At 49.7% G+C, this 16,895-nt stretch overlaps 1 protein-coding gene across 7 annotated transcripts in view; it reads left to right on the top strand.

Annotated features, from left to right (window-relative positions):
- Positions 1–429: 429 nt before the first annotated feature.
- DRC7 (dynein regulatory complex subunit 7) overlaps positions 430–16,895 on the top strand; it is a 39,329-nt gene continuing 22,863 nt past the window's right edge. For 2 of the 7 annotated variants that reach the window (XR_010131576.1, XM_055364405.2), the window contains exons 1-8: positions 971–1,148; positions 2,037–2,228; positions 3,549–3,788; positions 4,482–4,656; positions 5,777–5,902; positions 7,573–7,767; positions 10,496–10,654; positions 12,968–13,186. Coding sequence is in view for 6 of the 7 variants with exons in the window: in XM_055364405.2 (XP_055220380.1) it covers positions 3,586–3,788; positions 4,482–4,656; positions 5,777–5,902; positions 7,573–7,767; positions 10,496–10,654; positions 12,968–13,186 (1,077 nt within the window). In the remaining variant the exon portion in view is untranslated. Of the gene's footprint in view, positions 488–967; positions 1,149–2,036; positions 2,229–3,548; positions 3,789–4,481; positions 4,657–5,776; positions 5,903–7,572; positions 7,768–10,495; positions 10,655–12,967; positions 13,187–16,895 lie in introns of those variants that run through there. The other 5 variants (XM_019012303.4, XM_019012302.4, XM_019012305.4 and 2 more) reach the window with 5 other exon arrangements.

Genomic DNA, 16,895 nt, shown 5'->3' on the forward strand with positions numbered 1-16,895 from the left:
GGCATGCCGTGGGGCAGGGGCTGCGGTGTGCTGGTAAATGTTTAACAACTGGCTGGCTCAGAGGAAAAGCCCTGGTCTTGGCATTTGCTAATTTTTGTGGTGTAAATAACCCCATGGCCAATTTTTTTTTTTTTTTTTTTTTTTTTTTTTAGAGAGGTTCTCACTACATATTGCCCAGGCTGGTTTTGAACTCATGGGCTCAAAGGATTCTCCCGCCTTGGCTTCCCAAAGTGCTGGGATTACAAGTGTGAGCCACCGTGCCCAGCCCTCTTAATTTTTAATAATGGCTGTGTTTCACAAAAATGTTGGAAAGTTTAACAACTATCAAGTTGATGCCCCACTATACCAGTGCACCGCTGGCAGAAGGACCCATGCAACCTGGGAAGACTACATTTCCCAGAAGCCTCCTCTCCCAGGACCAGCGTTCAGCTTCCCAGGTTGTTACCATGGAGATGGCTAACAGCTAGAGCAGGCTGTCCTCGGAGGGGTGAGGAGGGAGCAAGGGACTTGGGGTGGCTGGACCCTGTCTGGCAGGGAGAGGGTGAGGCTGGTGGCCCCCTTCTGCCTGGGGGCCTCCAGCCCTGATCTTTCTGGGGAAGTTGTTGGTGGGGTGTGTGTGTGTGTTTATGTGTGTTGGGAGGAGGAAGTTGCTGGTGGAGAGGGGGTGCAGGGAAGGGCCAGTGGGTTGGGGCAGAATCTAGGGAACCTTGAGATAAGACTGCCTTCCCCACACTGGGCTATAGCTGAAGAGGCCACCTGTGTAGGGAATAAAGTGCTGTGGGTTCTTCTCCCCAGCTCTGCCTCTGATGGTGTTCTGGGACTGATACGTCAGCTTCCTCTTCACCTACTTCTTTCCTTGCCCACCACTCCCCCACCCCCACCATCCCTTCTATCACTTCCCCATCTCATATCTCTTCCAGCCTGAGACACACAGGTTTCACAACCAGAAATACAGGGGTTCAAATCCCAGACCTGCTACTTACTGGCTGTACCTTAAGCAGTGCACTTAACCTCTCTGGGCCCCAATCTTCTCATCTGCAAAGTGGGTGTCCTCAGTATCTGCCTCATAGAGTCAGTAGAGGATAAGTGAGATGATCTCCGTACAACTCTCAGCACAGGTCTGACACACAGTAGGCATTCAGCAAACTGTAAGTGCCTTGTAATGGTGATGACTGCCCTTCCTGGGCTCATTCTCTCTGGGACCAAGAGGCCAACAAATGGAGCTGATCACTGAGAAGTGCTGCTTGGCTAGAGGTTCTCCCCTGAGGATCTGGGGTCCTGAATGGTGTTGGGCTACCTGGGCCTTGGGTGGCCTCCAGCCAGATGAGCATTCGTTCCCTCCTGAGTCCCAGAGCACAGAATGTCAGAATTGGACAGAAAATATCTGCCCTCCCTTCCTACTATAAAGAGAAACTGAGGCACAGAAAGGAGCAGACAGTGACCCAAGGGTCCAGCAGGAGCTACTGGCAAAGCCAGGGTTTCCCCAACCAGGCTCAGTCGTGGCTGGTGGCCAGGGACTCACCTCCCTAGGAGGCCGAGGTGGCCCATGTGGGTGTGGAGTTGGAAATTGGGGCCAGCCTTTATCTGCTGCTGCCTTCTGCCCTCTTGCTCCTGGCTTCACCCAGGGAAGTGGGGGATGATTAGAAAGTCAAGGGTATTCTGCTTTTTTTCCTTACTACTCGCCCCCTTTGTCCTGTGGGTTTCGTTTGTTTTCCTCATCTCTGGACCCCCATTTGCCGTAAGGAAAACAGATGTTCGAGGACAGAAATGGAAAGACCCCAGCTGGGAGGCTGCAGATAGTGCATCAGCTGGGATGGCGTTGGGCGGTGTGGAACAGGGACCCCCATAGAGGCTGAGGTTTCTTATATAAGGAAAGGCTGGAGGTGGCACTCCAGGCCTCTGTGGCACCGCTGGGGACCCCAGCTCCCCCGTCTCTCGGCCCTGCCGTCCGTAGCAGGCAGCTTTAGCCCTCATGTGTGGTCACCTCATGGTCTCGCCTTGGCTGCCCCACCTCCCACTTTATCTCCACATTCCAGGTGGGAGGAGGAGAAGGGCAGAGGGCTCCCCAATCACTTCTGCCCACATCTCATTGGCCAGAACCGGGTCACATCACAGGGCCACCTCTAGCTGCAAGAGAATCTGGGAAGCTGAGCAATTCAAACCAGGCACACTACTGCCCCCTACACCACTGGGGTTCTGCCGTACAGAAGAGGAGACTGGATCTTTGGGTAGGTGACTAGCAGTCCCCTCTCAGTGAGGCTCTGCTCTGTGACCACAGGACATATGGTGAGCACATGTGGCGTCTCTGCGTGGATCACAGAATGAAGCCTGTTCCCTGGGCCAACACAGGCCTTGGCCAAGAGAGAGTAGGCTGTGTTACCCCCATCCCCCACTCCCTGTTTGTATGCCCTGGTGCAGGCACCTTCACTCTCTGTGCCTCGGTTCCCAGTTTGATCAGGTGAGATATCATTCACCTGCCATCTTCATTTTTGGGTGGGTTGTAGTCCATATCACCTTACTGTTAGGATTTTCTTTAAACCAGTCTATTTGTTTATTATTTATTTGAGATGGAGTCTCACTCTGTCACCCAGGCTAGAGTGCAGTGGTGCGATCTCAACTTACTGCAACCTCCACCTCCCAGGTTCAAGTGATTCTCCTGCCTCAGACTCCTGAGTAGCTGGGATTACAGGCGTGTGCCACCACGCCTGGCTAATTTTTGTATTTTTAGTAGAGACGGGGTTTTGCCATATTGGCCAGGCTGGTCTCGAACTTCTGACCTCAAGTGATCCACCTGCCTCAGCCTCCCAAAGTGCTGGGATCACAGGCATGAGCCACCGCACCCAGCCAATTCATTTATTTAAATAGGAAACTTGACAATACTATAGTAATCCCCACAGCATTCGCAGTCCTTGTCATTGATAACTGTCAGCTGGCACAATGGCTCATGCCTGTAATCCCAGCACTTTGGGAGGCCAAAGCAGGAAGATCGCTTGAGGCCAGGAGTTTGAGCCTGGGCAACATAGCCAGACCCTGTCTCTACCAAAAAAAAAAAAAATAGCCAGGTGTGATGGTGTGCACCTGTGGTCTCAGCTACTGGGGAGGCTGAGGTGGGAGGATTGCTTGAGCCTGGGAGTTTGAAGCTGCAGTGAGCCATGATCATGCTACTGCACTCCAAGCCTGGGTGACAGAGCAAGACCCTGTCTCAAAAAAATAAAAAATTAAAAAAAAAAGATAACTGTCAAATCTACTAAAAGCAAATCGACACGTGCCTTTCCCTGTCCTGTCCTGAGGATGGCTTCCAACCGGAGGCCTGCTTTGTCTTTGTTGTAAAGGAATATTTGCCAGGATTAGAAAGGTGTTACAGATGGGGTAGCACCAAACAGAGACTTTCTCCATGTTTGAAAGGAAGTCAAAGAGGGAATCACTCCCTATGTGTTCGACACCTCCTCAAAACCATCTCCCAGGCCTCCCGGGGATGCCCAGGTGGTGTTGGTGGCTCCTGCCTGGGCTGACAGTCGGCCATGGAGTATACTTACCCTTCCCCACAGAGACATTCCATCTCCAGACAGCCAGAGACGCTCCAGAATGGAGGTCCTGAGGGAGAAGGTGGAGGAGGAGGAGGAGGCCGAGCGGGAGGAGGCGGCCGAGCGGGCTGAATGGGCGAGGATGGAGAAAATGATGAGGCCAGTCGAGGTGCGGAAGGAGGAAACCACCTTGAAGCAGGAGACGCTCAGAGACCTGGAGAAGAAGCTGTCGGAGATCCAGATCACTGTCTCAGCAGAGCTCCCGTGAGTGTGGCAGGGTGGGGGCCCTGGCAAGGGTAGACTGGGGCTGGGCACAGGGAGACCCAGGCAGAGTGGTGGCGCCTGGTCTGGCAGGTTGACCAGGAGATAGAGGGAGGCAGTTAAGAGTGAAGGCTTTCTGCTTTTAAATGGCCTGGGCCGAGTGTCCATGCTCTCCCAACTAGCTGCGTGACCTTGGGCAAGTCACTCAGCCTCTCGGTGCCTCAGTGCCTTTATCTGTCTAAAAGTGCAGGTGCTGGCCAGGCGCTGTGTCTCATATCTGTAGTCCCAGCACTTTAGAAGGAAAAGGTGGGAGGATCGCTTGAGGCCAGGAGTTCGAGACCAGCCCAGGCAACATAGCAAGACCCCCACCCATCTCTACAAAAAATACAAAAATTAGCCAGGTGTGGTGGTGTCTATAGTCCCAGCTACTTGGGAGGCTGAGGTGGGAGGGTCACTTAAGCCCAGGAGTTCAAGGTTGCAGTGAGCTATGATTGTGCTATCACACTCCAGCCTGGGCAACAGAGCAAGACCTGTCTCTTAAATATATATAAAAATGTGCAGATGTTAATGATACCTGCCTTCTCAGTAGCCGTGAGGATTAAATGAGGAAGGGGTAGAGCCAATGGCAACTCAGTGGAACCAGGGCTTCTGTGTGCCAGGCATGGCTTCCCTAATGCCATCCCTGTTGTGACACAGGGCCTTTACCAAGGACACTATTGACATCTCCAAGCTGCCCGTTTCCTACAAAACCAACACACCCAAGGAGGAACACCTGCTGCAGGTGGCAGACAACTTCTCCCGCCAGTACAGCCATCTGTGCCCAGACCGTGTGCCCCTCTTCCTGCACCCCCTGAACGAGTGTGAAGTGCCCGTAAGGCTGGCATGTTGAGGGCAGGGCTGGGGAGCCTGGGGCTGGAGAGCAGAGGGCACAGGGAAGTGGGGCAGCTTCTCCAAGGTCACTGGGCCAAATCACGGACCTCCTATGGGCCAGAGCGCTTCTAGTCTGGGGGCAACATAAACTCGAACGCCAGCAGGCCTCAGCAGGCTCAGTGCAGATTACCCTGGAGGGCGGTGGTGGTCTGGAGACCCCATGCCCCCGCCTAAAGAGGCAGGTGCTGATTGCTGCGGGGAAACTGCAGGCCTGGGGTTACCTGATCAAGAGGAGACTCGGGATTTGTGTGAGAGTCTCTGGTTTTTAAATGCTGGCAGCTGACATAAATGCTAAACATTGCCACGTGGGCCAAATAAAGCGGGTCTGTGGGTCCCTGTCAGCTCGTGGGCAGCTGTTTCCCACCCTCTGGATGAATCCCATGTCATTCCATCTACAGATGGAGAAACTGAGGCCCAGAAAGGCTCAGAGACATGCTCTGGGTCACAGGGCTGTAAGGAAAAAGCCAGAGCTTAGGTTCTTATGCCTGTCCTGGTCCAATTTGTCTTATTTCTCTGTCCTTCCCTGGACAGGCTGACCTCTAAGGCTTCAGACTGTACTGGTCGCCAGCTGGCCCCAGCCCAGAACCTCTGTAGGCCCCAGGGAGAGCATCGCTCCTGGGAGGAGAGCACAGTGCTCCCAGGAACCCCAGGAAACAGACGTGATCTCCTCATTCAGCCCTGACTTGCTGGGTCACCTCAGGCAGCTCTCAAGCCCGCTCTGGGCCTCAGGTGTCTCCACAATGCCCTAGGGGTTGAAGGCGGCAAAACTTCAAAGCCCTTCAAAGTCCAGATCCAGAATATGCTTGTGCTGTCTCTGGGTGCTGGCGACATGATAGGGGCCTCCCAGTCATTGCCACTGCGCCACTGATGGCTGCCATGTGCCAGATCTGGGCATCACCTTCCCAGCCAAGGGCTGCTCTGCCACCCCAGGTCATGTGGGCCTAGCCTCCTGCATTTGCTCAGGCCTCTAGGGTACCCCTGTGGATTCAAGGAAGGCCCCAAGCCTGATCTCACAAGTTTTTATTGCCTTGACCCCACTGGCACCATCTCTCTCCTTGCAGAAGTTCGTGAGCACAACCCTCCGGCCCACACTGATGCCCTACCCCGAGCTCTACAACTGGGACAGCTGTGCCCAGTTTGTCTCCGACTTCCTCACCATGGTGCCCCTGCCTGACCCCCTCAAGCCGGTAAGCACCACTCACAGGCTGCATGCCTGAGCCCACCAGGACTAAGATGGTGTGAGAAACAAACTCACCCATCCAAACCCAAAGAATGGACTTAGAGGCCGGGCGTGGTAGCTCACGCCTGTAATCCCAGCATTTTGGGAGGCCAAGGCGGGCGGATCACAAGGTCAGGAGTTTGAGACCAGCCTGACCAACATGGCGAAACCCTGTCTCTACTAAAAATACAAAAATTAGCAGGGCGTGGTGGCGCATGCCTGTAATCCTAGCTACTGGGGAGGCTGAGGCAGGAGAATTGCTTGAACCTGGGAAGCGGAAGTTGCAGTGAGCCAAGATGGCGCCACTGCACTCTAGCCTGAGTTGTAAGAGCAAAACTCTCAAAAAACTCTCTCAAAAAAAAAAAAAAAAAAAAAAAAAAGAATGGACTTAGAGACCTGGAGAACAGCGAAAGTGAGACTTTTAATGATGGTCTTGCAAGATTGGGTGTCTGATAGGCAGACACACCCAGCATAGTTTTAACAAGCAGTTTATCCCCTAGTGCGCAGGTCCCTCCCCTGGTTCCTCACAGGCTGAGTACTATGGGGTCACAATCTTCCCAGACATCGCCTATTGATTGTTAGGCAGGGGCTTTAGGTGTTTTTTCTAGGGTTGTTTTGCAGCGTTTTGTTGCAACCCACAATGCATTGCAATCCTAGTTAGCTCAGGGGCTCTTTAAGTATTTGACTTATGACCTGAGTAGCTGGGCAGGCTGATAAGAACAGACAAAGCGAGCTATTTTGCAGACTGGTAAACTTTTATCTTAGGCTAAACTTTTTTGGTTTGAGTGACGGCAACTAAGGCGGTAGGTAAGGGGGAGGAAGGAGAAGGCTGACAAACAGGCATTGGCTATTCAAGCAGGGGCATAGTATATCCTGGGTTTTTTGTAGTTTGCTGACCTAAGCCTATTCAAGGCACTTTGCCTTGGAAACGGATCACTGTGTACATTATTTCCTTCAATGGGATGTCAGGCACGGTCTGGGAAAAGGAAGCTCAGCCAGGCTCAGGGTACAGCCTCTCAGGGCCCCTAAGGGCAAACAGGCCTAGAGAGAGACAGCCACTTGCCTGAGGACACACAGCAAGCCTGGGCTTCTGGTTCCCACCTCTTTTCTCCTTTGCATTCAGAGCTTCCCTGCCATGGCTTCAAGCGGTGCAGGAAAGAGAGAGGGGAGGCCTGGCTGCCCATGGCCCTAACCCCATCTTTGGGCTTCTGACCAACTTCGTCAGCTTCTCCTTCAGAATAGAGGGAGGGAGGAAGAAAGGGCAAGGTCAACAGTGGAGAACTGATAAAGGGAGGAGGAGGAAAGGTGGGGATCGAAGGAAGGGGGAGCATTGGAGCAAAACAGTAAACTTACCAATCAGAGGGCATTAGATCAGACACTCCTACAGTCCACAAGGTTTCCCCTATCAGGAAGTCCATAGCCCCTTCAAATGACAGGCAAATGTGAATGGCATGGCGTCTGGTTGTCATTCCATTCTTAGCAGGCTCCCTGACCCCACAAGGGTTAGGGGCCCAAAGCAGGTCCAGCCTGTGCATTGGTCCTGGCTCCCCACCCTGACAGGTGGTGGGCTGTGACCGGTGGGGAGGACAGGCTGGGGCAGCAGGGCCCCAGCTGTGCTGACCATCCCACTGTGACCAGCCCTCGCACCTGTACTCCTCGACCACTGTGCTCAAGTACCAGAAGGGGAACTGCTTTGACTTCAGTACGCTGCTCTGCTCCATGCTTATCGGCTCTGGCTATGATGCTTACTGCGTCAACGGCTACGGCTCGCTGGACCTGTGCCACATGGACCTGACGCGGGAGGTGTGCCCACTCACTGTGAAGCCCAAGGAGGTATGGTCGGGCTTGAGCTGCCTGGGTTTCCCAAAGGATGAACATTCCTGGTGCTGTCGTGCCATCCTTAGAGACGTCCATCCCTGCCGCCTCATCCCCGGCCCTGGCCACACGGACACAGATCCCTCACCACCCGCCCTTCCGCTGCCCTGGAGTTCATATTTCAAACCACCAGTGATTTATGTCCTCGGTGTCTTAACACATCCAGCCCAGTTTTCCAAGCTGGCTGTTGTTCTTCTCTGTCTGTTGCAACTCAGTTTTCAGCTACTATGCTCCCTGCTTGGTAAATTTTATGAATGCCACATAGCTCATATCTTAAGTCAAATGAGTCCAAATTTACCCTATGCATTTGATAGGGTAAAATGCATAATGCAAAAATCCAGCCAGCCATTTTTATATAAGACAATAGGCCGGGTGCGGTGGCTCACGCCTGTAATCCCAGCACTTTGGGAGTCCAAGACGAGCGAATCACTTGAGGTCAGGAGTTCGAGACCAGCCTGGCCAACATGGCGAAACCCTGTCTCTATCAAAAATACAAAAAAATTAGCCAGGCATGGTGGCATGTGCCTGTAGTCCCAGTTACTCAGGAGGCTGAGACAGGAGAATCACTTGAACCCGGGAGGCAAAGGCTGCAGTGAACTGAGATTGTGCCATTGCACTCCAGCCTGGGTGACAGAGCAAGACTCCATCTCAAAAAATAAATAAAATAAATAAAAAATAACAGACAAGTGGACAGACATTTGGTTCTCAGTCCCACACTCCCAAGGTAAAAAGCCCCCCACCACCCCGCTTTTTTTTTGAGACAGGGTCTCTTCTACTCTGTCACTCAAGCTGGAGTGCAGTGGCATGATCTCGGCCCACTGCAACCTCAACCTCCTGGACTCAAGCTGTCCTCCTGCCTCAGCCTCCCAAGTAGCTGAGACTACAGGCGTGTACCACCACGGCCAGCTAATTTTGTTTGTTTTTTATAGGTTCTCACTATGTTGTCCAGGCTGGTCGTGAACTCCTGGACTCAAGCAATCCTCCCGCCTCAGCCTTCCAAAGTGCTGGGATTATAGGCATGAGCCACCGTGCCTGGCCCTCAAGGCCCCTTTTTAATAGCAAAAAAAAAAAAAAAAAAATCACCAACTGTTCAGTGGCTGGTGGCTGTGTTTTTAGATCTGCTCATTAAGATCTCCATAAGGACCACAGGCTGCTACAGACACAAGAAATACTCTGGAATGAATATCAGAATCACAAATGCATCTCTTTACATTTAGAAAATAGTCATGCTACAGACAGAAAATGCTCTTCATGAGGTGGATTAATTCCAGGACTCTGGGATCAGGGTCAGGCTCCCGTGGGTGTCCGCAGCTTGGAGATGGGGATCCAGGGACCTGAGGCACCCAGCAGGATCACTGTGTACCTGGGTTATACCTGGGTGAGCACCCAGGGACCCCAGGGTGGGTGCTCTGGTGGGAGAAGGGCGAGACAGAAGGGGAGGCACAAGAAGAGCTTCAAAAGCCTCTGGCTGGGCGCGGTGGCTCATTTTGGGAGGCTGTAATCTCAGCATTTTGGGAGGCTGAGGCAAGTGGACCACTTGAGCCCAGGAGTTCCAGACCAGCCTGGCCAACATGGCAAAACCCTGTCTCTACTAAAAATATAAAAATTAGCTGGGTGTGGTGGTGCATGCCTGTAAACCCAGCTACTCGGGAGGCTGAGCCAGGAGAATCGCTTGAACCTGCAAGGTGGAGGTTGCAGTGAGCTGAGATCGCACCATTGCACTCCAGCCTGGGCAACAGAGGGATACTCTGGCTCCAAAAAAAAAAAAAAAAAAAAGCCTCTGAGCTCCCACCCAGGCATCTCAGCTCTCTCAGCTCAGCCCAAAGCTTAATGATTAACATTATATCAATAACAAACAGATGCAGAGAACTTTCGGGTTTAAAATCCACTTTCATGTCCATTGTGCTCATTGCTCCCCACGATGGCCCACTGTGGTAGATATTGTCACTTTTATGTTACAGATGAGTATGTTGATGAAATCAAAAGGTAACATAATGTGGCCAAAGTCACACAGCAGGAAAATGGAGACTCGGGGACTGAGTCAGTTTAACTTGAAACGCTGGAGATTCACTATTTTTCCTTCATGACTATCACAGGCCCACCTCTGCAGCCTCTGCAGTGCTCTTTTCTGGGAATACTTCTTGCCACCTAGCACACATTTGTAGACACACAAGCGTACACACACACACACACACACACACACACACACACACACACGGTTTCTTCTCCTTCCTGGCCCAGCAAACTGTTAAAGTCAACATATGAGGCCCTCCGATGACAAGATCTGAAAAATCCAACTCCTGACAGTTCTCCCCACTTCTGGATCAGACCCAGGTCATGGCTAGGATGGGTGGTGAGGATTGAAGAGGAGAAAGCCACACCTCCTGAGCTCCTGGCCCTGACAGGTACCTCCATCCGGCATTTTTTCTGTCTTTACTTCTCAGAAAGAGGCTGGGGAGAAAGTTCCTATTATTCTCACACCATGAACCTGAGATTCAGAGAAATGAGAGGACCTCCCGAGGTCACGGAGCTGGAGCTGCATTTAGGGCCAGAAAGGCCACAGGCTACAGGAGTAGCTGCCATCCCCCGGTCTGAGGGACTGGCTGGGCGGGTCTCACCTCTTGGAGTTGCACATGTAAAGGGGGGATGCAGGGCCACTGACCCTTCCTCCTCTTTTGGGTGACAGACCATCAAGAAGGAGGAAAAGGTGCTGCCTAAGAAGTATACCATCAAACCCCCCAGGGACCTGTGCAGCAGGTTTGAGCAGGAGCAAGAGGTGAAGAAGCAGCAGGAGATCAGAGCCCAGGAGAAGAAGCGGCTGAGGGAGGAGGAGGAGCGCCTCATGGTGGGTCCTCAGCCCTGAATCCCCTGGGCTCAGCTATCGAGAAGGGACTGCTAGGGATGGGAAAAGAGGCACAGGTCATGGAGGGGATGTGTGTATGGACCCCCCAACTAGGTCCACCTCACAATCATCCCCAACCTCTACCCGGCCCTGCAGGAATCTCCCACTGGTGGTCAGCCAGCTTCTCATGATGGACTCCTAACATCAGGGCACTGTACTGCCTGGGGCAGCCCATTCTATGCTAGGCAGCTCTGGTGTCCTCTTTGCTCTACACTCTTACTGGGGATATACCTGCATACACCCTCCCATCCATTCATCCTCCCATCTCTCCTCCCATCCATCCTCCCATTCGCCAATCCATCCATCCTCCCATCCATCCTCTGATCTCTCCTCCCATTCATCCTCCCATCTGTCCATCTCCCATCCATCCATCCTCCTACCCATCCTTCCATCCATCCATCCTCCCATCCACCCATCCTCCCATCCATCCATCCTCCCACCCACCTCCCATCCATCCATCCTCCCAACCATCCATTCTCCCATCTCTCCTCCCATCCATCCTTCCATCCATCCATCCTCCTATCCATCCATCTCCCCATCCATCCATCCATCCTCCCATTTATCCTCCCATCCATCATCCTCCCATCCATCCATCCTCCCATCCACCCTCCAATCTCTCCTCCCATCCATCCTCTGATCTCTCCTCCCATCCATCCTCGCATCCATCCATCCTCCCATCCATCCATCCTCCCATTTCTCCTCCCATCCATCCTCCCATCCATCCATCCTCCCATCTATCCACCCTCCTACCCGCCTATTCTCCCATCCATCCATCATCCCACTCATCCTCCCATCCATCCATCCATTCTCCCATCCATCCTCTCATCCATCCATCCTCCCATCCATCCTTCCATCCATCCATCCTCCCATCCATCCTCCCATCCACCCATCCTCCCATTTTGCCTCCCATCCATCCTTCCATCCATCCATCCTCCCATCCATCCATCCTCTCATCCATGCTTCCATCCATCCATTCTCCCATCCTCCCATCCACCCATCCTCTCATCCATCTATCCTCCCATCCACCCATCCTCCCATCCATCCATCCTCCCACCCACCCTCCCATCCGTCCATCCTCCCAACCATCCATCCTCCCATCCATTCTCCCGTCCATCCTCCCACCATCCTCTGATCCAGCCATCCTTCCTTCCATTTCTCCTCCAACCCATCCTCCCATCCGTCCATCTTCCCATCCATCCACCCTCCTACCCACTGTTCTCCCATCCATCCATTGTCCCACTCATCCTCCCATCCATCCATCCTCCCATTTCTCCTCCCATCCATCCTCCTATCCATCCATCCTCCCATCCATCCATCCTCTCATCCATGCTTCCATCCATCCATCCTCCCACCCTCCCATCCACCCATCCACCCATCCTCCCATCCTCCCATCCATCCATCCTCCCATCCACCCATCCTCCCATCCATCCATCCTCCCACCCACCCTCCCATCCGTCCATCCTCCCATCCATTCTCCCATCCATCCTCTCACCATCCTCCAATCCATCCATCCTTCCTTCCATTTCTCCTCCAACCCATCCTCCCACCCGTCCATCCTCCCATCCATCCACCCTCCTACGCACTGTTCTCCCATCCATCCATTGTCTCACTCATCCTCCCATCCATCCATCCTCCCATCCACCCATCCTCCCATCCATCCATCCTCCCCTCTCTCCTCCCATGCATCCTCCTATCCATCTATCCTGCCATCAGTCCTCTCATCCGTCCTGCCAGCCATCCTCCCACCCATCTCCCATCTCTTCTTCCAACTCCACACTCCTATCCTTCCTCCAATCCTCTTTCCCCACTCCCTTCTTTCCTTTCCTTCCATAGAGTATTCCTTGAGCTTCTTTTCTGGTCCAGACCTATTTATACGTAACAATGAACAACAAGACAGTCACAGTTCTCTCAGAGGGAGGCAGATAAGAAAGGTACTTGGTCTCCCATTTCCTTTCTGTGGATGAAACCTCACCCAAAGTCATAACATATAAAGCCGGTAACCCCCAGATGCCCAGTGCCCCAAAGAGTCCGATTTGTAAACCAGATCTAGTCAGACTCTCCCATTGTTTTGATTTTACAAATGGGCTCAGTGGTTGGGTGATGGGAGGGGAGATGGGCCGTCACACTCCGGTTGATGGTGCAGTCTACATCAGAACTCAGCTCTCCTGCTGGTTCCCCAGTCCCAGGGAGATGTCTGGGCCCCTGACACTCCTCTTCCAGCCATCTGACTCGTAGTCACCCACCTTTCCTTGGCAGGAAGCGGAGAAGGCAAAGCCGGATGCCCTGCACGGCCTGCGGGTGCACTCCTGGGTCCTTGTGCTATCGGGGAAGCGCGAGGTGCCTGAGAACTTCTTCATCGACCCATTCACAGGACATAGCTACAGCACCCAGGATGAGCACTTCCTGGGCATCGAAAGCCTGTGGAACCACAAGAACTACTGGATCAACATGCAGGATTGCTGGAACTGCTGCAAGGTGCCTAGGGAGGGGGAGCTGGGTGGGTGTGGCAGGCACAGTGCAGGTGATAGGAATAAAGGGAAGCAATGGCAGCCAGACCTTGGGGAGAGCGGGACACCAGGCCACGAGGGCTTTGAACCTTCTCCACAGCTGAGTCTCCATGGCCCACTCCCTTGCCCATGAATAACCATTCTGATACGATTATTGTCTCTCCTGATTTGTGTATCCTTCTAAAATGTGGATTGTTTGAATGCATTTTTTAAAAACTCTATATTGAAGTGTAACCTACATGCAGAAAAGTACACTCATCCCACGCATACATACAGTTCAATGAAATTCCACAAATTGAACACACCTTGGTTTCCTACACCCAGATCAAGAAACAGAATATTGCCCAAACCCCAGAAAGTTCCTTTGCACAATTACTATCTTCCCCCAAATGTATTTTTAACTCACGTGTGTGGCACTGGTACACACACGCACCTACAAGAGGGTACAGAGGAGGTCACAATCCTAAGTGTACATACCATTGAATTATCACACACTGAACACACCTGTGTAGCCAGGACCATTAGAAGCCCCCTCATTTCTCCTCCTGGCCACCAACCCTACCATCGTCCCCAGAGTTAAGCACTATCTTGACTTCTAACAACATCCATTAGTTTCATCTGTTTTTGGAGTTTACATCAGTTGAATCACACAGTGATTCAATACTCTTACTCTTGGATTCCTTCACTCATTATGTTTATGAAATTCATTGTGGCTTTTTGTGTGGTTTGTTCATTTTCATTTTTTATTACTTTCCATTATTTGAATACACCAGAACTTATTTGTCCTTTCTACAGTTGCACATTGAGACTGTGTCCAGTTTGGGACTGTTTTGAATAATGCCGCCATGAACATTTGTATACATATATTTCAGTGAACACATATACACCTTTCTGTTGGGTAACTACTGAGGGGTGGAATTGCTGAGTCACAGGGTGGGCACATACTCAGTTTTAGTAGATACTGCCCGATTTCTCAAGTGATTGCATCCATTTACACTCCCACCAGCAATGTATGAGGGTTCTCAGAGCTCCATCCACATCCTTGCCAATACTGGATACTTTCTTTTCCATTTTAGCTATTGTAGTGGACATGTAATGGTATTGCACTGTGGTTTTATTTAAGGCAATTGATTTTTGGCTGAGTGTGGGGGCTCACACCTGTAATCCCAGCACTTTGGGAGGCTGAGGAGGGTGGATCATTTGAAGTCAGGAGTTCGAGACCAGCCTGGCCAACATGGTGAAACCCCGTCTCTACTAAAAATACAAAAACTAGCCAAGTGTGGTGGTGGGCACCTGTAATCCCAGCTACTTGGGAGGCTGAGGCAGAAGAATTGCTTGAATCCAGGAGGCAGAGGTTGTAGTGAGCCTATATTGCATCACTGCACTCCAGCCTGGGCAACAAAGCAAGACTCTGTCTCAAAAAAAAAAAAAAAAAAAAAAAAGCAATTGCTTTTTGCAAACTTCACATATCCAGTAAGTTTTAAACCTGCTTATTCATTTTAAAAATTAATCTGTCAAGACTTTGGGGTTTTCTGCATATACAATCAGTTCTATAGCTGAATGATGGCCGTTTTGTTTCTTCATTTTTAATCCTTATACTTTTTCATTTCTTTTTCTTGTTTTATTTCTCTGGTTAGTACATCCAGTATAATGTCAAATTGAAGTGGGGATTCTGAACATCCTTGTCTCAGTCCTGATTCACAAGTAACGCCTTAGTATCATAACATTTCACTATTTGTATGATGTTTATCTTGACTGTAGGGTTTTTATAGCTAGCTACCCTTTATTTAACTAAGGGATTTCTTTCTCAGTTCCCTAGCAGGTTATTTTTTTTAATCAAACAAAATTTGTTTATATCAAATGTTTTTTTCATCTATTAAATGATCATAATTTTTTCTTCTATTAACTGGTAAATTAGACTGATTGTGTTCCCCCCTTTTTTAAATTGAGGTGTAATTGACATAACATATATCCACTAAAGTGCACGTTAGTGGCTTTTAGTATATTTACAAGATTGTGCAACTATCACCACTATCTAATTCCAGAATTTTTTCATCACCCCAAAAGAAGATTTTTATCTTTTGAGACAGGGTCTTCCTTTGTTGACCAGGCTGGAGTGCAGTGATGCAATCACGGCTCACTGCAACCTCTGGACTCAAGCAATTCTTCCACCTCAGCCTCCCGAGTAGCTGGGACTACAGACTACAGGCATGTGCCACTATGCCCAGCTAATTTTTGTATTTTTTATAGAGACAAAAAATGGGTTTTGCAATGTTGCCCAGGTTGGTCTCAAGCAAGCCACCCACCTTGGCCTCCAAAAGTGCTGGGATTACAGGCTTGAACCACTGTCCCGGGCCCCGAAAAGAAGATTGTGATTGAGATTATACTGGATCCATAGATCAATTGAGAGAGGACCGTTTTCTTAACAATATTGAATTTTTCACCCATGAACCTGGTATCTCTCTTCAGTTATTTAAGTCTTTTAAAATTTCTGTCAGCAACATTTTGTAGGTTTCAGTGTACAGTTCTTGCACATCTTTTGTCAGATTTATTCCTAAATATTTCGCTTTTTGATGCTATGATTTTTTTAAATTTCAACTTCTGACTATTCTTTGTTAGTGAATAGAAATGCAGTTGATTTTTACATATTGATCTTCTATCCTGAAATCTTCCCAAATTCACTTATTTGCCTAATAGCCTTTGTGTGGATTCCATCAATGTTTATACAGATAATTATGTTATCTGTGAATAAAAACAGTTTTACTTCTTTTCCCATCTGGATGCTTTTCTTGCCTTATCACACTGGCTAGAATCATCAGTAAATGTTAAACAGAAGTGATGAAAGCAAACCTGTTTATTCCTGATCTTACGGAGAGCATTTAGTCTCATACCATTAAGTATAGTATTAGCCACAGGTTTCTCTTATTGGTTCCTGTTATCAAATAAAGGAAGTTTTTCTCCAGTCCTAGTTTGCTGAGAGTTTTTTCAGAAATAGATGCTAGATTTTTGTCAAATACTTTTTCTGAGTCTATTGAGATTATTATGATTTTTCTTTTATAGTTTATCTACATGGTAAGTTACTTGGATTGATTTTTGAATGTTAGACTAACCATGCATTCCTGGGATAAACCTCATTTCATTGTGATGGTTAAATCTTTTATATATTATTGGTTTCGAACTGAAAATTTTGCTTAGAATTTCTGCATCTTTGTTGAAGAGAGATATTGTTCTGTAGTTTTCTTAGAATATCTTTGCCAGGTTTTGGTATCACAGTAATGCTGGCCTCATGGAATGAGTTGGGAAGTTTCCCTTTTCTTCAGTTTTCTGGATGAGTTTCTGTAGAATTGGCATGATTTCCTTTGTACGTTTGCTGGACTTCACAAGTGAAGCCATCTGGGGCTGGAATTTTCTTTGTGGAAGGATTTTAAGGTACAAATTCAATAGGAAGACTCAAGTTCTTTTTGAGTGAGGTTTGGTGTTTGTATCTTTCAAGAAATTTGTCCATTTCATTTGTTTTCAAATTTATTGTTATGAAAGTGTTCAAAATAGCTCCTTATTTTCCTTCTAATACGTTAGAGTCTTTAGTGACATTACCCCATTCATTCTTAATATTGGTAGTTTGTGTGTTCTCTCTTTTTCTCCTGATCAATCTGGTTAGAGGTTTATCAATTTTGTTG

Source organism: Gorilla gorilla, chromosome 18 (genome assembly GCF_029281585.2).
Source record: "Gorilla gorilla gorilla isolate KB3781 chromosome 18, NHGRI_mGorGor1-v2.1_pri, whole genome shotgun sequence".
Lineage (NCBI taxonomy): Eukaryota > Metazoa > Chordata > Mammalia > Primates > Hominidae > Gorilla > Gorilla gorilla.